The sequence below is a fragment of the Penicillium longicatenatum genome, assembly GCF_028827895.1.
Source record: "Penicillium longicatenatum strain IBT 33135 chromosome Unknown contig_6_segment0_segment0, whole genome shotgun sequence".
Classification (NCBI taxonomy): domain Eukaryota; kingdom Fungi; phylum Ascomycota; class Eurotiomycetes; order Eurotiales; family Aspergillaceae; genus Penicillium; species Penicillium longicatenatum.
In genome coordinates, this window is record NW_026643123.1 from 3,940,985 (window position 1) to 3,963,032 (window position 22,048).

Below are 22,048 nucleotides of genomic sequence, written 5' to 3' on the forward strand. Positions count from 1 at the left end.
CCACAAGCCCCTGGTAGTAATACAGTGAAAAAAATTCATAAAATACTTGGAGATTGAGTATCCATATATCCCCAAGATTCATCGTCATCACCCAGAAGAAAACACCCATTAAGCAACACCATCTTCGCCAACCCGCTCTGCAACTAGCTCGAAACTTTTGAATCAACGGCCAACAGTCCAGGTGATCTCCTTGATGCTAACCTCACCGGCCTTCTCATCGTAGTCATACCACTCACCCTCCATGAGGTCAATTTCCTTGAAACGTGTGGAAGTCTCAGCACCCTTGGCCTCCCACTCGCCCTGTGATAGTGTAAGAATGACAACGTAGATAAGAGGAACACCATGATACTCACATCAGCCTGGAAGTCGACAAACTCAAGTCCGCGGCAGTCAATCTCGATGATCTTCTTGCCGGCCTTTTTCTCATCTGCCTCGTAGACGTTGGGGCCCGAGACAATGGAAGCAGTGTGGGTTTTCTGGTAGTATTGTTAGTCATGCGAGGAATAAAGCACCCAATATTAAACAGCCAAAAAATAACTGAAGAGATATGACATTGTCACTGGGATTGGATAGCAGAAATGGGACATGCTTACCGTGCACAGCCGGCACTTCCAGACGAAGTTGGCCTCGCCGCGGCTACCCGGGATCTCATGTTGCTCCTAAAAGTCGAAGGTCGATGAGTTTCCATATACTAACATGACTTCATGCATGTCGTCTAGACGGTAACTTACAAAGCGGTTGAAGCTGACCCAGTTGGGGTGCGTCTCGCGGCAAGAGCTGCATTGCACCTTGAAAGTGTAGAAGTAGGGGTTCTCTTCAGTGTCAGAGGGCTGGAGGTCGGTGACACTGTTTTGAAATGTCAGAAAGAAAACATGTTCAAAGCTTGTTGTCTTCTGAACCTGTCCATATGGCATGCAATAGATCTTTGTTTCTTTTGCGATGGTGGGGAAGAGCCTTGAAAAAATGGCGACCGTGGAATCAATATAGGGAGGAATTATAATTCACTTACCCCTCCAGCTCAGCCTTGAGGACAAGTGAAAGCATTTTGTGTTGGGCTAGACTTGCAAATGTCTGGTCTGCGAATGTGTGTCGACGAATCCAAGTGAGAATCGTGATGATGCGGGGTGGAGAAAATACATGAAAATAGATCGGTCTTGGCATGTGACCACCATACAATATAGACTCATTTAGCCAACATACAAGTTGACTCATTTTCAAACATAGGTTACATGGAAATATGATTGATCGTGAATATTCTTCATTCGTAGAAATTGTATAAAATAGAACGCAACGCCAATGATGCTCAAGCGGCCACTCAAAACGGCCGGTAAAAAACAAGCTATGTACAATCAAATCTAAAGTTTGTCAAAAGTTAAGTTTACACTGTCCAAGCTTAAAGGCGGCTCTGCTGAGAATCCTGGCCCAAAGGCTTGGTAGAGAAAGAGTTGAAGTACTCGTTCAGGGCGTCAGCGGTGCCGCTGCCCTCCACCAGTTGCAAAGTGCAGGCAACGTGGCTGTCGGGGCGACACACGACAACACCACCCTTCTCAGCGTCGATGCCGAGCTTCTCGTGAGCAGAAAATTGAGCGTTGGGAACACGGACATCAGGAATATCATCAGCGTAGAGGTGGTGGTGGTAGTCTCGCAGAACCTGGGGAATGGAGTCGAGGTCGATCTCATTCTTGGGGCCAGCGTAGATGACGGAAAGGGTGAAGAGCTTGGAGTGAGGATTGTGACGCTCAAAGAAGGACACATCGGCAATGTCGGACCGGCGGTAGACAGAGAGGAATGAGCGCTCCTTCTCCAGGTTGGCAGCCAGGTCAGCAATGGCCTTCTTGGTCTTGTTCTGGTTACCGGCGAAGATGAAGATACGGAACGATCCGTTTGCGGGGACCTCCTGCTCCAACTCGACAAAGTTGGAGTCGGCAAGACGGGTCACAGTGGTAGGTGTGAAGGCACGACCGGCAGTCAACTTAACATCGGGAATGTTGAACAGAGAAGATTTAGCAGGGTGAGAGGCATCCCAATTGAAGACATTGGGCTTGTAGGCAACTCCGTATCCACTGGTGAACTCGCAAGAAGACTTGAAGGTTTTGACGAACTCATCCTCCTCAGCATCAGAGTTGACGGCCTTGCTAGCAGAAACCTCATTGGCGTTGGGGCGGCGCTTGGAGAAGAGCGCGGCGTATCTGGAATCAAAGTCGAGCAGAGTCTCCGCAATGTCCTTGCGCTCGCTCTCGTATGTGCTGAGAATGGAACGGTCGGCAAATCCGCTCTCCACGGCGTGGATCTTCCAGGCCATGTTCAAGGCATCGTGGAAAGCAGTGTTCATACCCTGACCAGCCTTGGGGCTGTGGGTGTGGCAGGCATCACCACCCATGAAGACGCGCTCATCCAGGGTGTACTTCTCGGCAATACCTTGACCGATGGGGTACACGGAGTACCACTCAACACGGTCCCACTCAACCCAGTATGGCTTCAGGATGTTCTTGGCCGTCTGCTGAATTTCCTCGGCGGTGGCGGTCTTGCGGGGGTTCCAGTCGGCGTCGGTAGATGAGGCAATCTGAACGTACAAGCGAACCATGTTGTCCTCGCGAGGAATAACCATGATGGAGCCAGCATCGGAGTGAATGGTGCATTTTGTCTGAAACAATGGTTAGAAGCTGTTATGACGGTATGGGATGAAAGGAAAGCCTTACCTCAATATCGGGGAAGTTAGTGCGGACAACACCGTCCATGACACCCCAGACGTAGGCAATGGGGTCCTTGTGGTGGATCTTGATATCAAGCTTCTCACGAACGAAGCTGCGAGCACCCTCACCACTGAAGAGATACTTGGTGCGCACATTCTCGATCACGTTGGTGTCCAAAGACTTCAGGTTAACCTCAACAGGGTAGTCGGCGTTGGCACCGTCGTTCTTGAAGCCGACAATGGTCCAGGGACGCTCCACTTGAACACCTGCCTTGGCAATCTCGTCGAGGAAGACGCGTTCGATCTTACCCTGGTGAACCAGGGTGGTGAAGGGGTAGCGAGTGTCGATGAAGCGGGGGCAGCTAGGCCAGCTGCCGGTGCGGCCGATACCAGAGCCATCGCCCTTGGGGTCCCAGAAAGCGACGTCGTAGACCTTGGCGGGCTCGTAGGCCATGATTGCGCGCTTCAGGCCCAAGTTGCGCAGAATCTCGGTGGAGCGAGGCTGGATACCGTCGGCGCGACCGGTGGCAGTCGGCACGGGGCGGTTATCGATGTGTCTGACCTTGTAGCCCCATCGGGACATGCAGAGGGACAGCAGCAGGCCGACAGGGCCAGCGCCCACAATCACGATGTCGTATTCTTGCACCATCGTGGGGATTGTCGGTTGGAGGATTCAGGTATGTGTATGTGCAATGGTGGTCAACGCAGTATACCACAGAGAACTTCAGATAAAAAAATTTGACTTGGAAGCTTGAACCTGCGTATTCACAATTAATCGAAAGAAATAATCGAGGGCCATGGCTTTATAAATAATTGAAGGCAAGCCGGGGTAAGCGGGCCGACTAAGCTTTGTTGGATGTGACGGAGCATAGTCACGGCATTGGGGATCGGTTTGTAGGGGACTAAACAATGGTTAGGACAGTGGGACCGACCAAGGTGAACCAATTATCGGCCGGAAGACCCGGATTATGGAAAAATGGACGAGTTCGACGCGGTGCAAGGTGTGGGGAACACCCAAGTGGCCACCAGTGAATGCCGTCCATGAAACCGAACTGCAAGGCCTAGCGTCATGCATTGGCAAAGTTCAGCTTCCCCACAGCACGGATGTCGTTTCGGCAAGTGGAGAGGTGGTCACGTGTGACCATCTTCGGCAGCCTTGCCCGGGATTGATATCTGTGTTTGATCTGTTTGATAGCCCAAATCACCATTCCGTGCTTTCAATTGGTCAATGGGTTTTTGGGTCCCGTGCCGATTGTCCTCAAGATCAGCCTTTCATCTCAGCCGTAATATCCAGGGAGTTGAATCTGGCAGTTCCCAACAAGGAAACCCGGTGTACTTGCCACTTTTTGGATTCGGTCTAATCCTACGGGATATGATATATGAGTAGTGATAGAAATGAACGTGAATACTGACTCCAATGTTGACTAGAAATTCAATTCCAAATTGGTTGATAACCTTGGAAAGCGGAACTACCGAGAAATCGAGGATAACTACAGGGGATTTTTCCCGGACTAACGCTCTGAGCCATTTTACCTCAGTGCCTAGCCTCGGGGTAGACAGGTACCCCGGGATCTTTTTAATCTCCCCGGGTACATAGAAGGCAACTTTGCAACTCCGGACGGGGAAGCGGGAACACTCGGCACAAAGAACCGGCTCGGGCCTACATCGCCTGGGAGGAGGCCGACTTGCCTAATGGGGAAATATGTAGGACTTCATGATTTATAGGTCAAGTTCAAAATGTCGCCGTAAAACATCATCCACTACGTATCTTGATGATTGTTGTGGTGCTCAATGGCTTGTTGTTTTATTTGAAGCTTTGCTGCCTACAGATGGCATATGACTCGCGTCCTCAAAGTGAATTTTCAGGCTGACCATATTCACTCGGGGTTCAAACCCGTCAGGTGAGCCTCCCCTCCAAACGCTGCCTCTTTTGGGATTCTCAAACCGAGTGAATGTATTTTTGCTCCCTATGTCAAATGCAATTTCTTTCTCCTTCTCGAAAGAAGCCCTTCCTTCTTTACCATTCTCTTGCCCCTGATTTTCTGTCATCGCATTCGAGCCAATAAATTCGCAACCATCATGGATCTGTATTTTGCGCCTGAAGAGGCGTTCCTTTCCCATTGCGTCGACACGAATTTCGCACCTGAAAAATCATACTCACCCGACAGCTCGAATTTGCCCGGAGAGCAATACCGACCTGAAAGCATGAACCTGTGTCAGTTGTCTGCAAATGAATCCTCGCCGGAAAGAATGATCCTGTGTGAGTTTCCCGAGCCACAGTCAGCCCGCAGCACAGATGGGCTTTTCTTGCCTGCTGAGAAATACGTACCCGACAAGTTGGACCTGAGTCTTTTGCCTGCCGAGATGTACGAACTTCCACCTTCGGGCATGTTCCTGTTGCCTGCCAAAACATACGAGCCCGAGAGCGTAGACCCATTTCTCTTGCCTGCAAGGACATACTCGCCCAACAGCACAAGTGACTATGGATGCCATGTTACACCCCCGATGGAGGACCCAAATGCGCACTCCAGTACATGGTTTCGACCAACAGGACCAGAGGACGTTGCCGATTATCAGTCTCTTGCCGAATGCAATCCACACCTCATTGATATCGATACCGAAATGGCAGACCTCATGCAAGGGTTCATGCCAATTCCCCTACAATCGATTGATAAGATCCCAGACGAATCCTCCATCAGAGCTCTGCTCAGCCCTGAATCGTGCAGTCCTGTTTTCTCCAACGCTGCATTAGAAATTGGGACTCACAAGTCGTTGATTCCAGTGGCGTTGGATCTGCCGGTCAAGCGCGGACCAAATAATCAGCCAACTTTGGTCAACCCTGGAGCTTCCAAGCGCCCTCGCAGCCAGGCAGCTTCTCTCCGTTCTGTGAACAGCACCCAAGGAACGAACCGACTCAGCGCAACCCGACACATCACTTCTCGGCTCAGTACTCGACTCAGTACCCGCCCTAATCTCTCGCGACAGTCGAGTGTTTTGCTTCTTCATGGCGTGGATGAGTTCAATGAAACAGCTCGAAATTTGACTGTAAGAAATGTCGAGTCTCCCAAACGGAAGAAACTGTTCGGCAATGACGGTTGGCTTGGACCTCATCCTGGTTCAGTGATTCAATCACCAATCTTTGAGCCACCTCCGGTACTACCTCTGAATCCGACTCCCACGTCGATATCAAGGCCAGCCCTCTTCCGGGGCCTCAGCAAGAAGTTCAGAAAGCAAGTGACTAATCACGATCCAAAGAGCCCCTCGAAACCGTTCGCCAGTAGTTTGATGGGAACTCTCAAGACTAATCTTCAGATGTCGTTGAAACCCACCTGCCAAGCAAAACTGTATTCGGACCTAGAAGTGATGATCTGCACCACTGCCAATGATTTTCTGCTTCGTCAATACTATGACGGCCGCATCTCTCAATACTCCGTCAACAAGGTCCTCCAGCAATGGGGATCAAAGAATCGTCCACAGGTGTACCAATTCCACTTCGATCAGACTACCCAACGGAGGCTGATCCTGGAAAACCGTCGCACTCTGGATTTCAGTGGTGGATGTTCTACCAATGCAATGCAGTTCCACTCGAGCATGCAAAGCTGGAAAGCCATCGCGACAGAGATGAGTGCCCGCACTTTTTGCCTGCCAGACAGTGCCATTCGAAAGAACCTGTTCGAAATTCAACAGATCCTGGATATGTTGGGTGCACCGGTATCAACCCTTCGAGAATTGAATGACCTGATTGCCTGGGCGCATTCGCAGATGGTGGAAGCATCCGAGTTGAGCCGTTCTTCCGACCAGAGTCAAAACCGCTCATATTCTCATTTTGCATAAGCATTTTTCCTCTCTCTGTTACCGATCTTCTTCTGCTTGAAGACATTTCCCTCAAACACCGGATACTTGGGTTTCGTTTACTTTCTAAGCGTAGGAGTCAGGAGTTCAGCAATCAGGTGTCCGGCCTTTTCTTTTCAGTCATCCTATCATTATTAGGTATATTAATAGATGACTGTTTATTAATCCATATTTTAACAATGGAAATCACGTTGATCGATCTCCACTGTCCATTTGTAGTAGCAAAGCAAGGAAACAAACTGTTGGGCAAATGTTGGCACGTGCGGCGACGTCATTGGACTCCTGGCACAAAACGCCTGAGGCAGCATCACCTTGCTGAGATCGGGTCTTTTGTGTCTCTCTGAACTTTCTTCTTTATCTTCCCCTTGGATGCAACCTGCCAGTCATTTTTGACCACCCGACCAGATGTTACCGAAGCACTAGCTTGGCCAGCCACAGCGCTCAACCATGATTATCACCTAAAGCGGCGTCTAGATCTGGATCCCAGACTTTATCGCCCCGGACTCTCGATTTCCCACTCCAAAAAAAAGTGGGACCCTTGGTCACAATGACCGGCCCATTCCATACCTACGGCCCATCCTGTCTGTTGACGGATGACGAGCCCGAGCTCAAAAGCCTGTATTCGCTTTCTTCACCGCCAGAGATTCGATCTCAATTTTTCTATGTCTCATCCCTACCAATCGACGATCCTTTGGCTCCGCTTCCCGCCGCTAGTGGGCAAGCATGGGGAAATGAAAGAGCTCCTCCGCAGCCATTCTCAGCGAGAGATAATATTGCCTTGGAGACGGCATGGTCGGATTTACGAGAAGCTCAGCAAAGGAAATCCGGTTCCAGTGAATCCCATGCGGGGGTATCGAAGGGACGTGCGGGGATAGCTGTACCGGGCCATGCATCAATTTTTGAGGAAAATCGCCGTCAAAGGACGGCAGCTCGAGGAGACTCCAGCCTGGGCAGCAGCAGGGGCACCACGAGCAACTCGATGTCGATACCAGATGAGGTTGCTCCACCAACTGGCAGCGGTGCTAGTCACCGAAAGCGGATGTTCTCTTCGTCCATGAATGATTCAAGTAGAGCTAAGAGAGAGAGCTTTTCCCCGCCCGGTGAGGATTCGGAGCGCCACGAAATTACGAGCAGTCTCCAGGCACCTCCATCTCGTGATGCGAGTATCAGCGGCTCCCCTTTTATCCGAGCGCCAGATTCTCAGCCAGGCACTCCACTTGGACGTTCATTCGAATCACTGGCCTCAAAAGATGGAGCAGAGTGGCAAGCAGAGTTGCGCAGCAATACTCCCCATCATTCATCTTCGAAGCCCTCGGGGCTCCGAACGACTGTCAGCCTAGAGGACACAAGCGTGGATGACGCCGCGGAAATAGCGGACCCCGAAGAAGTCCAGACAAAGATTCCAGTGGGCGCAATGCGCCTTCACTTGGTTGAGTTGCCAAACTTAAAGGTATGAGAAATTCTCCGGCTTCACAAACAAATAATTAAAGTCCTACAGATGAAACCAATCTATTGGAGCCCGCTGCACGACGTGTCAGCTGTGGTCAGGGCGACGTGGTTCTACAGAAACACTATGCTCCCAGTGGAGACACCGGTGGCAAATCAATTGGAAGAGGGATACGTCTACCTGAAGCCATGGACTGAGACCTGGCAAGACGAGCTAAACAGTTGTGTAGAAAATGGTGCTGACGCAGAGATGAAAGTTGCGCATAAATTGTGGCCCAAAAACGAGCCAGGCTCTGCTAATCCACCGGGAACTGCACAAACCGAGCAGGACACTCGTACTTCATCGGCTGGGGCACAGAATACTTTATCATTCGATAAAAACAAAGCTTCTGGGGTAACCGCAGCTCACCCCGAGGGCGCTAAGCCATATCTCGCCTCCAGCGCTATTTATGTTGATGCAGTGAATGCCCAGATCCTCCGACCAAGCTTACTACCATCTGTATCCAAGGGCAGAAAACCACTTAGTGCAATTCGCAAAGGACGCCAAATTGGGATACCTGTGGTTCGTGGGTTCAGTCGCAAATTGTGGGATCAGTTGCATCCTTCCAAGGCCAATCCTGTGGATGTACGGAATTATATTCGACGAAACCCCTCACAAAACCCAACGCCAGCCCCTGGCGAACAAATATGCTACGCTTGTAAGATGGAAGAGTTGCGTCCAGCTCCCACAGATTTAATGTTTGTCATACATGGCATTGGTCAAAAGTTGTCAGAGCGAATGGAAAGCTTCCATTTTACACATGCGATCAATGCATTCCGCCGCGAAGTGAACATGGAGCTTAATAACGCACCTGTTTGGCCCCATGTACGGCAGGATCACGGGGGAATCATGGTTTTGCCCATAAACTGGCGTACGACATTATCTTTGGAAGACCCGTCCCCGGATGCTGCGGACATGGAGGATCCATTTGCGAACGACTATTCCCTTGCAGACATTACCCCTCAGACACTTCCTGCTGTACGGTCACTGATCAGTGATGTGATGCTCGACATTCCTTACTATCTGTCACATCACAAGCCAAGGATGGTCAAGGCAGTTGTCCGGGAAGCCAATCGTATCTACCGTCTTTGGTGCAAGAATAACCCCGGGTTCCAGGAAAATGGTCGCGTACATCTCCTTGCACATTCTTTGGGAAGTGTCATGGCCCTCGACATTTTAAGCCATCAGCCAACACACGTCCCTCGTTTCAACTTTTTCGATACCCCCCTGCATAGCGATATCTTTGAGTTTGATACTGCCAATCTGTTTCTTTGTGGAAGTCCTGTCGGATTCTTCTTATTGCTCAATAAAGGTATCTTCAAATTTATCACCTGGCGTACTTCCGGATCTAACATCGTCTAGCGAATCTTCTCCCTCGAAAAGGCAGAGAGAAAGCAGGTAGCCAAGGCGAAGACCGTCTTCGTGGCGTGGCTGGCGAAGCTGGCACATACGGTTGTCTCGCAGTCGACAACTTGTATAACATCCTGCACACGACAGACCGTATGCCAAACCCTTTCATCGTCTCTACTCTATCTGCTTATCCATTCATACTAATGAACCTGTCTTAGCGATTGCTTACCGTGTCAACGCCGCCGTGGACAATGACCTCTCCAATTCTCTCAAAGTAGCCTCAATACCCAGCTCTACCTCTAGCCTCTGGCAATCCTTTGGCAGCGTCTTCCGCTGGAGTACCTCATCAGCAAGCTTCCTTCCTGCGGCGCACCCTGTACGTCCTGCCATGGTCTCCAAACTGCCCTCAAACGTTGAAATGGAAACGCACGACTTCACCCGTGAAGAAATTGCCGAGAAACGTATGTTGCTTCTCAACGACAATGGCCAGATAGACTATTATCTATCCGGTGGAGGTGGTCCACTCAATATCCAATATTTAAATATGTTGAGTGCGCATAGCAGCTACTGGACATTGACGGACTTTGTGCGGTTCGTTGTTGTGGAAATTGCTAGGAAGCAGGGGAGGGATGGGACATTGGTTGGTTTGCGGGCGGAGAAGAAGAAGGGGTATAAGGTCACAAAGGGTTGAGCTTTGTTCTGGCCCGGAGTCTTTATCTCGGCCACTAAAGACTTTACTTGGTACGATTGCATTTCGGGTTTACATATGTTTCAAGAGGAGGCTTATTGCTTGACTTTCTTGTCATTTGCTCATAGATATCTACTGGCAGTCTGCCCCAGAGAACACTGTATCATATCAGAGAACCGCAGCCTTAAGAAAACGGACAATAGAGATAAAAGGTAATGTTAAATCACAGAGAAAGAAAGTATAATCTAGGGAGTCCAGCCCCTGTATATAGTCGTACTCATCGAAGGAAACAATCTTGATGCTCTAGCAAATGATTCGGGTATCAGATCCATAAACAGGACCCATCATCAACGCCTCCACAATCTCACCCTTGATACCAACACCACGTCCAGGACGAAGGACAACAAGCGCATTCGCGCGGGCAATGCTGCCCACCCGCGAACTGCGCTGTCCAACGCCCTCGACACCAGTGCTGGTGGCGTACAAGCGGCCATCGGAGCGTGAGCCTGTCACGACAGCACGGTGGTACTCGGTGCGCTTGGGATCAAGAGGGAAATGGTGTGTCAACACAACAGCCACGCGCGGCAGGCCAAGCTGCGGCGCCATCCAGGGCTTCGTGGCGATGGCTTGTGAACTCTCTCCAAGACCGGAGAGTTTGTGCAGAGAAGGCAGGACGAATAAGTTCAGGGTAACCAGGGCAGAGGCCGGATTACCGGGGAGAGAGAAGATAATTTTTGATTTGCGTTCTTGTTGACCGCTGGTAGAGTCGGATTCTTTGAAGGGAACTGTTGCAAAAGTGGTGGGTTTTCCGGGCTTCATGGAAACTCGGCCAAAGTGAATGGTACCACCTAGGGAGCGTTCAATGGTTGGTTTGAGGAGGTCCAGCTCGCCCATTGAGACACCGCCTGTTGTGACGATCACATCGACACTTGCAGAGGCCCGACCGACACCGCGGAGAGAGTCACGGAGGGCATGTTCCAGTTCGCTGGCGGGAGTGTCGCGGGCGATACCCAAGTCCACGGTCTCGAAGCCCCATGATGACAGGCAGGAGAGAAGGGAAGGACGGTTAGAGTCACGGATCTGGCCACCGACGAGCTTGCGGGGGTCGTCGTGCTCTACGAGCTCGTCTCCTGTGCTCAAAACGCCCACGCGGGGTTTCTTGAATACTTTGATAGTTCTGGTTCCTGTTGCGGCCAGTAAACCGATTTCACCGCCGGCAGGGGGAGATCAAGTCTCCACGAGCTAAGATCTTAGAGCCAAGTGTCACGTCGCTTCCGGGATCGCGAACATTCTCGCCGGGTTGGATGTCGTCAGCTAGGATTTCGACAGTGGCCTCTTCTTTGCCGTCGGGGGTGGAGGAGACTAGGGCGGTATCTTCGACCATGACTACAGCATTGGCGTTTGGAGGCAGAGGAGCACCAGTAGTAATTCTAGCAATGGTACCAGGCTGGAGTGGCTCTAAGACCCCGCCAGCGGTGGCGTGGGTGATAGATGCTACGGGGAACACGCCCTTGGTTGATGCTCCGGCGTCGGTAGGTTTGGGAGCAATGATGGCGTATCCGTCGACGATACTGGCATGGTAGGCGGGTACCATTTCAGCCGCGTAGACATCTTCGGCAACGACTGACCCCACAATGGATGTGTTCACTGGGGCATCAATGACTATCGGGGCAGGAGTCTGCTCGCTTACCGTGCGAAGCGCCTCCTCCACAGAGAGCATTGGGTACGGTGAGGAACGGTACCGTTGATTAGGTCCCGCGGATGGGTCATTTGATTGAGGTCGGTCTGCTGGGAAGGTGTGGGCCTTGGGAACAGCATGTCCATGGCCATGACCGTGAGCATGGTGATGATGATGGTGGTGATGGTGGTTATCTGAGGAAACACCAGCATCACTTTCCAGCTTCTTCATGCCGCCAGCATGTAAAGTGCGAGAGTTGGCCCCAGCGCTCTGTATACAAGCATGAGGCAGAAGTTTCACAACGGCTTCAAGATTCTCCATAGCGCCTTTAGGTGAACCAGGTAAAGTGATAATTAATGATTTGTCGCGTACACCAGCAACTGGTCGAGCCATCATCGCAACTGGAAGGGGGGTCAGTCCAATGTTTATACAGTAGTGCACAGGCCGGGTATGGCTGGTGGTGATGTCATCTCACATAGCGTTACTTTCAATGAAGCGGCGATCATACCATGGCTGAACAGATTAGTCCTCCTTTGGGCAGTTCATGAAACTCATAGATACGGTATAGTAACTCACACTAGGCCCGGGGCATGACGATGGATCAGGGGGTCACGGCCTGGGGTGATGTCATCTAGCAAATTCCAACCGGTTGACCAACAGAAACAACAGGATGATTACCTCGGGTGTGTTATCTTTGACAGCGAAACCCGTACCGCCGCTAAGCAATATGAGATTATACCATTCTTCCCCATCGGCCCAGTCGCAGACAGCCTGTTGGATCTGGAACACATTGTCCGGCACGATCCTGATTGCGGGGGGTTCCCACTTCCCCTCTTGGGCGAGGATGGGCGCCAGACTCTCCGCTACTTTGTCTGAAGTGGGGTCCTTCGAGGCCGTGTCAGAGACGATCAATATGGCTACCTTCAATTTTGGTTCCATTGTGCGCAATTGTGTGGTTGAATGCGGGTAAGTGGGGTTTTTGGAGTGGGAGAGAAGCGGTTTTTTATGGAATTCTGGGGTATCGCGAAACCTCGGAACGCATGCAACGCAAGCGGTCAGTGCTACATTTCCATTACGACAATCTCAACTTCGGAAATTAGGTGGATCAGCAAAACGCGGGGATGATGGAGATCAATAACTTCGTTCCGGAATAACTGGCTCTCATTTGCTATAACTTCATTACTGTACACAAGTGGGCACAATTCCCCGGATCAGCGATGCACTCAGCATGAACCGAACCCACAGAGAGCTTCTACGAATCGAATTCCCAGACGCCCCAATGCTGTGTATCAAAACATAAGACAAGAAAGAAGTTTTGGGAAAAAAAAATTGGGATGGAATAAACAGAAAGTATGCCGAGATGAAATCATATATGGGGCGGACTAGGTGGATTGGTTGATTGGACCAGTTCCTTGATCCTGGTGCCTCGGCCTAGGCAGTCATAGCCTCTGTCCTGATGCAAAGGTCCCGCACTTTATGGCATCATTAGGCCGCGCCCATGTCGAGAGCCTTGCCACCCACCAGCAGGCCAACAATGAGACCGAACAGACCCAAAACTGAACTGAAAATCTCAATAACGAGAATCTTCACGAACCTAAATGCGAGAGATTAAAAGTCAGATACCGTCACACTGACGAAAACATGCATACCCAGGCATGGGTCGGGTCACATACAGGCTAGGATCGGCGGCATCAGCAAGCGCTGCGCCACTACCGTTGATACCGACGGAAATACCACAAATCAGGTTGCAGAATCCAACGGTGAGACCTCCCCAGAAAAGTGCATAACCCGTGTACATGTTGCTCTTAGTATAGAGCTCCGTCTCGGGGACCGGGCCGAGCTTCGCGGAGAAGACAATCGCAATAATAACACCGTAGATAGCCACAACCTCGCAGAAAATGATGGAGATCAAATTCTTGGTCCTAATTCTGGGAGCCCGAACACCACCACCGACGATCGAAGAACCAGTAAGGAAGATACCCCTGTAAACAATGTCAGCGGGCGGGGCCGCACATCACATCCAAGCTCGAAGCTCGAAATCCAGCACATTGAAACACTTACCATGAGGCTCCAACTACTGAACAGCCAATACACATCGCAATACCGATGTTTGCCCAGGCGTAGGGGGATACTTCTTCGAGAAAGCGGCCAACCTAGTAACGCGTCATGTTAATAAAGCGTATGCGGGCGGGGAGTCTGGGTTTGCGTATCGGGCTAGGAGCGTACATTGAAGGCTTCACCTTCTCCCTGAAAAAGCATATCTATCCATCGCGGGCGGTTAGCTCGAACTGTCCAGATCGGGGAGGTTCCGGGGGTTCAACGTACACAATCCGACCACCACAAGGGCGGTCGTGGAGAGACCAAGAGGGTACAGGAGAGCCATGACGACCTGTTTGAAAAGAAAGGAGCGGAACGGTCTCGCAAGGAAGGGGCGCCGATAAAAAAGCTCGGCTTTGGAGCTGTCGCGGACAGTTGGAGTGTGAATGGTGCTTCGGTGGCCGGAGCGGATTAACTGGTCCGTGTGGCTCGGGGCGGTGACAAGTCGTGGTTCCCCAGATCCACGGCTCGTTCAACTTGATCGTGGAATATCAACCAGAGAGGGGAGAACGTTCAATACCTAATTGCTACGTTCGATTTCTTTGCATGCTCTATTAGCAACTGGGCCTACTTCGTGTCGCGACTTCTTTGGGCATTTTGTCCTGCGGCACATTTCAAATCCCCCTGAACCCACTCTCCCCCCTCTCTTTATCACCAACAGCAACCATGGCCTCTGCCTCTGGGGTAGGGTCGTATTCGAACCCGTTGAAGAAATTCAAGTAAGTCATGATAATCCTCGGCGCCATCATTGAAGAACTCAGAGAGATTGACATGGGTCATAGATTGGTATTCCTGGGCGAACAAAGCGGTACGATTCCCGATTCCTTCGAGCTTCTCAATCGATTCGAGTGGATACAATGCAATGAGGATAGCCCTGACAAGATGACACAGTTGGAAAAACCTCGTTGATTACGCGATTCATGTACGATTCTTTCGACAACACATATCAAGCCACCATTGGTATCGACTTTTTGTCCAAGGTATGTACCTTTTATATGCTTATTGGCGGGTGGTGGCAATGTGGCGAGAGAGGCTAAAGCGCTCTATATAGACGATGTATCTGGAAGATCGAACGGTCCGCCTTCAGCTCTGGGATACCGCCGGCCAAGAACGATTCCGCTCCTTGATTCCCTCTTACATCCGTGACTCCAGCGTGGCGGTTGTCGTATACGATATCTCGAATGCCAAGTCTTTCCAAAACACCCGGAAATGGATCGATGATGTGCGCGGGGAACGTGGGAACGACGTGATCATTGTGCTGGTTGGCAACAAGACCGATTTGAACGACAAGCGGGAAGTCACCACCGCTCAAGGCGAGGAAGAAGCTAAGAAGAACGGCTTAATGTTCATCGAGACCAGCGCAAAGGTCGGCCACAACGTGAAGCAACTGTTCCGGAGAATCGCCCAAGCTCTACCAGGAATGGAGGGTGAGGCCAAGCAGGGAGAAAGCACAAGTATGTCTCGTCTCCACACCCACTTGGCATTTCCTGCATAACTAATTGCGAGCTTTATAGTGATCGATGTGAACATTCATCCCAAGGAGACCACTACCAACGATGGATGCGCCTGCTAATCGTCCTCCAACTGCATTTACACCCCTCTTGACCGATGAGGAGAATCGAGTCTGTCCATGATGTTGCGCCATTTATTTTAAGATGTACATGTTTCCACTTTTCCGATTGCGCAGGTGAATAGCGTGTGTTTCGAACTTTCAGTCGAAAGCGGTCTCTTTTTTCTTTCTGCGCTCACAGCAAGCTGAGCGTTATGATCCCCGCTCTCTCTCTCTCTCTCTCTCTCTCTCTCTCTCTCTGCATTATATCTTGTTTTCCTAGTCACAGTGGAGTTGTGGACTCACTGGTGGAAGGCGTCTTTTTTTCCAAACATGGCCCCATAAGTTCAACATGTCGGATATCCTATAATCGATGAAGCTGTACAGTATGGGTACTTTTCTTGACCCTAGACAACGTACTTGAAAGGGGAAAACCAACATTTTATTTGTATGGCTCTGGAGAAATCTGGGATATGCGAATCAAATACTACTCCTCATGCTTTCCCAATCGATCACCCCATTTCACTTCGACTTTCTCGTATTCCTGCAAGAATTGATCATGCAGATGCGGCATGAAAAATCGCAAGATACCCTCCTGCACTTTGGACGGCACCAGATGTTTAGTAGCCCAATAATGCCGCACGAGTTTGCCCAAGCATCCCGTATCCGCCACCTCAGGAGACCCATTCGCCTCTGCACAAGGCAAAGCCTTTACGTCCTCTGTCCGGTTAAAGTCATACCGAAGATATGTCCCAAAAGCTGCCTGTTCATGTGGCCACTTGTCGCCCCATTGGTGACACTCCGGATACCGGGTCCCATTCAGACAATTATCCCAAGCTTCGAACATCTCCTTGGTACGCAGACTTTGTTGCGCAATCACAAATCCCGTGTTCAGAAATACTTGGCCTCGCTCGTCTTTGTTGATATCGGCTGCCGGGTCCCGTGCCATGGCGATGAGAGTCTCCGAGTTGATGTTCCAGTAGTTCAGAAGCCATTCCAGTGGGACATGGAGATGGGGGAGAACTATATCTGCATCCAGGAAGATGACGAACTTGTAGTGCTCTATCGCTTCTCTCATGACGGAGACTTTGCACCAGGTTCCGTGTATGTGGGGGTAATCTTCTGCAGTGACTAATTTATAGTCGTAGCCGTGGATTTTGGCTATGTTGAATCAGCGAGTACTCGAAGATTTGAACAATTATTACTATGATTTCCTTTTGCATACCCCACATGTAATGGTTGAGTCGTCCGTATGTATGCCCACTCATTGATTGCCATCGACTTGTCAACCCCTCCCATGTTTCATTCAAAATACCTCCAGGCTCATCTAACGGCCGCGTGTCTGCATCAAGAATAAGGACCTGTGAGCCCAATGGCTGGGTGAACGGGGGCTTTTGAGGGAGGTAATATGGAAGCAGATAAGTTTCTCCATTAAGGCCTGTGAAATTGTCGGCATCAACAGGGAGGCGGAAATGATCGAAGAGATGTGATATACTCGACGAGGACATGCTTGCGGATTGATGTGAGATCCAAGGTCTCAACACGCTGTCATTAGAAAGACGTCAACAAAACACAATGCAAGTATCTCTGGGATCGTAAAGTTACCGTGGGGTCTCAGCCTGTGGAGGCCCATTGTAAAAAGCAATGTACAGTAGACCGAGGGAATAAATGATCGCCGCGAGACAGAAAGCCCAACGCTGAGTCAAGAGGAAGATAATCCTCTCAATAAGAGCCATGACTCCGGTTAGCGATTGAAGAAGGGCATATTTAGATAGAAGGAGGAGGTCAGAAAAAACTTGGTGCACGGGGAGAGAGACATGGAGGTGTCATTCCAAAGTCAGAAGAAAAGACGAGCGCGGTGACAGAGTTCCCCAAAATCAAAAGGCCATAGTTGAACATAGGCACTGAGTGTTTTTGCATGGTTTCCTGTGCGCATTGCCGCACCCTAATCGGGTTGTTTATGCTTTAGGTTCCATAATTCTGACGGTAATGCCCTCGCTTCGATGGACATGCCCTCCTGTCTTTGGCGACTCAGCTTGAACAGAACCGTCGTCTATCGCTGTCATCTTACCATAAACACCCCAGATTTGATGGTCGAGAATGTCCCTAGAGAAACCCATTCAAAGAAGACATGATCTTCAGAGATCGCCATGCAAGGGCCAATCGGGGAGCTTTGTTGGAAAATCGACGAGTTTTAGATGCTTGGAACATGAAAGGGTTTCCAAGTCGAATCTAGATCGAAATAATGGCAGAATTCCTTAGCGACTGTGAAACCGCTTGAATACAGTTTGATGATATGATATGGAAGATAAATTTCCCGGTTGAAGCTTCTCCCTGCACAGCAGGACTCGGTAGCCTACGGTGTGTGTTACAACTCTATCTTTATCTTACGACCTTAACGAAGCAACGATGACAAAGTAAGATGAAATAATATTATTGTAGGAATAATCCTAGAGCTCCAATTTGGAGGTTAGGTCGATATACATATGCAACTTTTGGGGATATCAAGAATGTTCAGGTTCAGCAGTTCCGTTCTCCTCGCACTCCTCGTCTTCATCACCGCAAGCCGCCTCCGCTGCAGGTTCAAAGAATGGAGCAAATTTGCTCTTCATTCTCAATCTCTTGCCGAAGAAATAGAAGCAAATAGGGATAGGAACCAACACAGCCGCGAGACATCCAAGGAGAGTGGATGCCCACTGGATGCCCATGTTCTCGAACATTTGTCGTGAAAAGAGAGGGAAGCTCGCTGCCACCATGGATCGGCAGAAGGTGTTTGCGGCAATGGCCGACGCAGCGCTATTGGTTAGGTTAGCATCAAACCCAGTATCCATCGAGATCATTCGGGGAAACTCACAACATCAGGTAGGTGTCAATAAGGTAATTGAACAATTGAATGAAGATGATCAAGAGACCAAATCCGGTGAACAGTCCACTCAAGGTAGGTGCGATCCAGTGGACAGTGCCGCTGAACCCGGTCCAACCAAACCAGAATAGTCCAGCAGCGAACAGAGCACCTCCAACAATAACCGGGGGCAGCCGCCACTCGGGGACGGGAATACCTCCATTGGCTTCCAATTTTCGGTTATAGCCCTTGGCAGAAAAGACGATGTAGGATGCAGCAATGATTAGACCGACCACGAGACCAAACAAAGGTAGACCACTTTCTCCCGCGTTAAAGCCGTACACGCCCTCGAAAACAACGGTGTAAGCGGTCAGGAAGCAGTAAAGCAGGCCGTAGATAAAACTCAGGTAGATCGTAACGGCCAAGATCAAGGGCTCATAGAAGAGAAGCTTGAGCGGACGCGAAAAGTTGTTCACGACCAGCTCCCGGAAGTCGACTTCGATTTCTTCTTGCTTCGCGTGAATTCCCCAGTTCTTGGTGCGGCGTCGCAGTTCCGAAGCCTTGTCAATAAGAACGACGGGTGGGTACGATTCTTTCAGGAAGAAAAGGTTCAGAACGAATGCCGCGTAGCCCATGAATGCGGGGATCCAGGCCGTCCAGCGCCAACCCAGGTATGACATGTTGATGTATCCACCGATGAAAGGTGCAACAAGAGGTCCCAAAAACACAGTGCCAGAGAAGAATGCAATGGCGGTACCACGGGTACGGTTGTCGTACATGTCCGAGAAGACTGCTGCCACGACTGCCAACGGCGAACTACCAAAGATACCAGAGAAGAAACGGCAGATCATGAGAGTCTGAAGATCCTTCGAAACGGCGACTGCGGTGTTGAAGATACCAAATCCCAGCATGGCGATAACAATTCCCGGGCGACGTCCCTTGAGCTCTGATAAAGGTGCCCAGATCAACGGACCTGAGGCATAACCGGCAATGTATAAGGTGCTGGATAGGACGGAGACCTCCAGGCTGACGTTAAAGTGGGATGCAACGTTCTGCGATGAAGCGCTAAAAACGGCGGAATCAAAAGTCGAACAGATACTCGTAAAGGCAAGCATGGCGGTGATGTAAACTCTGGTGAAGTTTCATACGTCAGTATCTGAAGGGGCTTCGGAAGTATTTTATTCTTATAGAATTCCAATGATTAACGTACTTGGTAAGTGTGGGCCAGTTCTTAGGATATATAGGATCATCTGGGCCATCAAACTCTACGACATAGTCATCACGGTTAGGCAGTGGTGGAGGATAAGGCTTGCCGCCACCAAAGGCCGGTAGTGGTACTTTGGAGCCTCGCGACCTAACGCTCTCTCCAACAGTGAGCTGATGCTGAAGACGCTGAGTTTCGATTCGGCTTAGTGTCCGCGAGACGTTGGTCCGGTTGCGCTCCAGATCGAGCTCCGTGTTTCGTGACTGGAGTCTGTGGAATTGGGGGTCGTAGTCGATGGAGCTACTCGACCCTGACGACGAGCCAGTCCCTGATGTCTCAGGCCTCTCAGCCTCCCCTGAGAGTTTTCGCTTTTCTTGCCATGGAGACTGCGAACCAGCGTCGACCTCAGCCTGCTCAATCTCCTTAGCTGTGGTGTCCATGACCAATAGCTCTGGTCGGGAGCTCTCTTATCGTATGACGTTTGCGGGGGTGATGCGCTCAGGCGCAGGTAAAGAGCGACAGAGAAAATTAGGGCAAGTAATTGCCTGGGACGTGCATAGTAAACAAGGGGGGCTTTTCAGCGGCGGTGGCTCATATAAGAAAACTATAGGAGTAAGAGGACCACGATCCGTCTTAACCGTTCAGACCCACTATCGAACGCGACGGCTTCAAGATGCAACTGTAATTGCCGAAGGTTCAAGCAGACCGTCAGATCCAACACCACTTTGATGGGGGGGTTTTTTTTTTTTTTGGCAATGTTTTCAAGAGCTTTAGTTATTAAAATCTTTTTATTGTGTTCAATTAAATCAGTCCAATTCATGTGGTACATCCGCCGCATTTGAAAATTTGCGATAGTGTATGGCCGCAAACAACGCCTGGTGAGTGGATCGACGCTAGTGGGAAAAAATTAGTTGCAGACCACTTCTGACATCATCCATTGGTACCATGATTCAAGAATGCCCAATGTATTGTGGACCCTCGATTAATAATTTGGATCCGAGACCGAAAAAAGTGGCGACGGAGGTAGCTTACGGGTCTACGGGTCTTTTCCGTTAAGGTCCAGATTCCCGAAGCTAACCATCGCCATCCGAAGGAATCTTGGCGGAATTTTCTTCGGAATCAATGCTTACCGTGTAGACACATTTATTCTCCACGTTCATAAATCCGTGCATGGCGCCGACATAAACAAGTGCTGGAAGACTCCACATATTAAGCTACTCACAGAGATCAAGATTCCTGGCGTATGATGCCTAGGTGTAGGGCAAAAAAGATGCGCCTATGACGAAATTCCACCCACCTAATACTCTCCGGGGTCTTGTGCCTCGCCGTCACTGGATTTATTTCGAGGGAACAAGAGACTCCACGGCTTAAGTTCTAGTATGTTCTAGTATCGACATACCTCAACATATCAATGTGGCTTTGTCAATGGACGTCTGAATCGTGGACATGTACCCACCTGGGCATGAATCTGCCTACCCTGTGCTCTGTACCTGAATACATAGGGTACATACATAGATGTAGGTAATATACAGAAACCTTGAAACAAGCACTCATGGACGGCAAGGTCCTCTAATCAAATTTTAGTCTTCATCCCTGTTGACAACCCTGCGGAGTTGTAGATCTGTTCCCGTTTTGGGAATCCCGGATCCGAAGCAAAACAAATCTTGGAATCATCGTGATACCGTCTCCTCTCTGTAATTAATACTTTATCGTACCTGAAAGCCCTTTCAGCGAGATGTGAAGTATGCAGTCATTTGAAAATTGAGCATTTGAAGAGGAAGATGCCCTGGGGCCAAGCTTTAGAAAGATCTGCATGTTCTCTGATGAAGACCTCGACGTTATGCAGATCTGGGGCCAGACTCACCGTATATCAGCCCTAATGTTGCACTGCGTAGATGAATTTAGTCTTACCAGAATTATCGAATTCCACAATCCCGAACTTTCAAACCCCCGTCTGTGATTTAATGTCAACATCAGACCGGACTAGAATACATACAGAAGTTGCGGTCATCACGATGCTGGGGACAATCAATTCCTAAAGTCTCGCGATTGTGCTCTTCGTGGGCCTTGGGTCCATTGCCTTTGGCTTCAATAACTTCATCGTGGGGATGGTCCAAGATCTGGGTTCTTTCTATCAGTACTTCGATCTCAGCCTAATTGGGCCCAGGGCAAGCTAAACTACCAGTATCAATGGAAGTAAGGAGTTGGCCCTGGATGATAAGCTTGGAGGCTGACATGCAGCAACAGCTGTTCAAGTTACATTTTATGCAGACGGCATCATAGGATGTGGCATTATTGCATGACTTGCTGATAAATTTCGAAGACGAGGGTCCATTGGAATCACGTGTGCTATTTGCACTGCATCGGCCGTCATCCAGGCGGCATCGGTTCATATTGCAACGATAATAGCTGCAAGATTCTTCAACGGGATGGGGTGGGCTGAGATTATGCTTCCATATGCTGCTCTTTCGCAACCGGCTGATCTGAAAACTCGTCCGTGGCCTGGTTCAAGCATGATCAATACATTGATTTTCTTATACCAATCGGACATTTCACCACCTTCTAGTCGTGGAAGTATGATAGGTCTCATGGGGCATTAGTTATGATAGG

General features: G+C 49.9%; 9 protein-coding genes across 9 annotated transcripts; 3 read left to right on the forward strand and 6 right to left on the reverse strand.

Annotated features, from left to right (window-relative positions):
• Nucleotides 1-162: 162 nt before the first annotated feature.
• N7484_009670 (CXXC motif containing zinc binding protein) lies at nucleotides 163-1,044 on the reverse strand (the record flags this gene model as incomplete). Its single annotated transcript, XM_057120057.1, has 5 exons — nucleotides 163-300; nucleotides 354-476; nucleotides 594-659; nucleotides 732-846; nucleotides 1,010-1,044. 5 exons carry the CDS (start codon nucleotides 1,042-1,044, stop codon nucleotides 163-165), a joined length of 477 nt encoding a protein of 158 aa, XP_056969612.1.
• Nucleotides 1,045-1,393: 349 nt separating this feature from the next.
• N7484_009671 (putative FAD monooxygenase) lies at nucleotides 1,394-3,341 on the reverse strand (the record flags this gene model as incomplete). The annotated part of the gene is made up of 2 exons (XM_057120058.1): nucleotides 1,394-2,644; nucleotides 2,700-3,341. 2 exons carry the CDS (start codon nucleotides 3,339-3,341, stop codon nucleotides 1,394-1,396), a joined length of 1,893 nt encoding a protein of 630 aa, XP_056969613.1.
• Nucleotides 3,342-4,771: 1,430 nt separating this feature from the next.
• N7484_009672 (uncharacterized protein) lies at nucleotides 4,772-6,526 on the forward strand (the record flags this gene model as incomplete). Its single annotated transcript, XM_057120059.1, has 1 exon — nucleotides 4,772-6,526. The coding sequence occupies one exon, from the start codon at nucleotides 4,772-4,774 to the stop codon at nucleotides 6,524-6,526; it is 1,755 nt and encodes a 584-aa protein (XP_056969614.1).
• Nucleotides 6,527-7,091: 565 nt separating this feature from the next.
• Nucleotides 7,092-10,071, forward strand: N7484_009673 (DDHD family phospholipase; the record flags this gene model as incomplete). Its single annotated transcript, XM_057120060.1, has 4 exons — nucleotides 7,092-7,994; nucleotides 8,043-9,342; nucleotides 9,393-9,530; nucleotides 9,599-10,071. 4 exons carry the CDS (start codon nucleotides 7,092-7,094, stop codon nucleotides 10,069-10,071), a joined length of 2,814 nt encoding a protein of 937 aa, XP_056969615.1.
• Nucleotides 10,072-10,371: 300 nt separating this feature from the next.
• Nucleotides 10,372-12,685, reverse strand: N7484_009674 (MoeA C-terminal domain IV; the record flags this gene model as incomplete). Its single annotated transcript, XM_057120061.1, has 4 exons — nucleotides 10,372-11,245; nucleotides 11,280-12,147; nucleotides 12,222-12,259; nucleotides 12,405-12,685. 4 exons carry the CDS (start codon nucleotides 12,683-12,685, stop codon nucleotides 10,372-10,374), a joined length of 2,061 nt encoding a protein of 686 aa, XP_056969616.1.
• A 546-nt stretch (nucleotides 12,686-13,231) lies between these two features.
• N7484_009675 (H(+)-transporting V0 sector ATPase subunit c'') lies at nucleotides 13,232-14,152 on the reverse strand (the record flags this gene model as incomplete). The annotated part of the gene is made up of 5 exons (XM_057120062.1): nucleotides 14,072-14,152; nucleotides 13,973-14,007; nucleotides 13,808-13,899; nucleotides 13,420-13,728; nucleotides 13,232-13,340 (listed from the first exon to the last, which is right to left on the reverse strand). The coding sequence occupies exons 1-5, from the start codon at nucleotides 14,127-14,129 to the stop codon at nucleotides 13,232-13,234; spliced, it is 603 nt and encodes a 200-aa protein (XP_056969617.1). The 5' UTR covers nucleotides 14,130-14,152.
• A 357-nt stretch (nucleotides 14,153-14,509) lies between these two features.
• N7484_009676 (Rab family GTPase YPT6) lies at nucleotides 14,510-15,416 on the forward strand (the record flags this gene model as incomplete). Its single annotated transcript, XM_057120063.1, has 5 exons — nucleotides 14,510-14,562; nucleotides 14,626-14,651; nucleotides 14,735-14,823; nucleotides 14,895-15,297; nucleotides 15,358-15,416. 5 exons carry the CDS (start codon nucleotides 14,510-14,512, stop codon nucleotides 15,414-15,416), a joined length of 630 nt encoding a protein of 209 aa, XP_056969618.1.
• Nucleotides 15,417-15,879: 463 nt separating this feature from the next.
• On the reverse strand, nucleotides 15,880-16,900 carry N7484_009677 (uncharacterized protein; the record flags this gene model as incomplete). Its single annotated transcript, XM_057120064.1, has 2 exons — nucleotides 15,880-16,553; nucleotides 16,618-16,900. The coding sequence occupies 2 exons, from the start codon at nucleotides 16,898-16,900 to the stop codon at nucleotides 15,880-15,882; spliced, it is 957 nt and encodes a 318-aa protein (XP_056969619.1).
• Nucleotides 16,901-17,896: 996 nt separating this feature from the next.
• N7484_009678 (MFS transporter) lies at nucleotides 17,897-19,878 on the reverse strand (the record flags this gene model as incomplete). The annotated part of the gene is made up of 3 exons (XM_057120065.1): nucleotides 17,897-18,188; nucleotides 18,247-19,365; nucleotides 19,445-19,878. The coding sequence occupies 3 exons, from the start codon at nucleotides 19,876-19,878 to the stop codon at nucleotides 17,897-17,899; spliced, it is 1,845 nt and encodes a 614-aa protein (XP_056969620.1).
• Nucleotides 19,879-22,048: the final 2,170 nt, after the last annotated feature.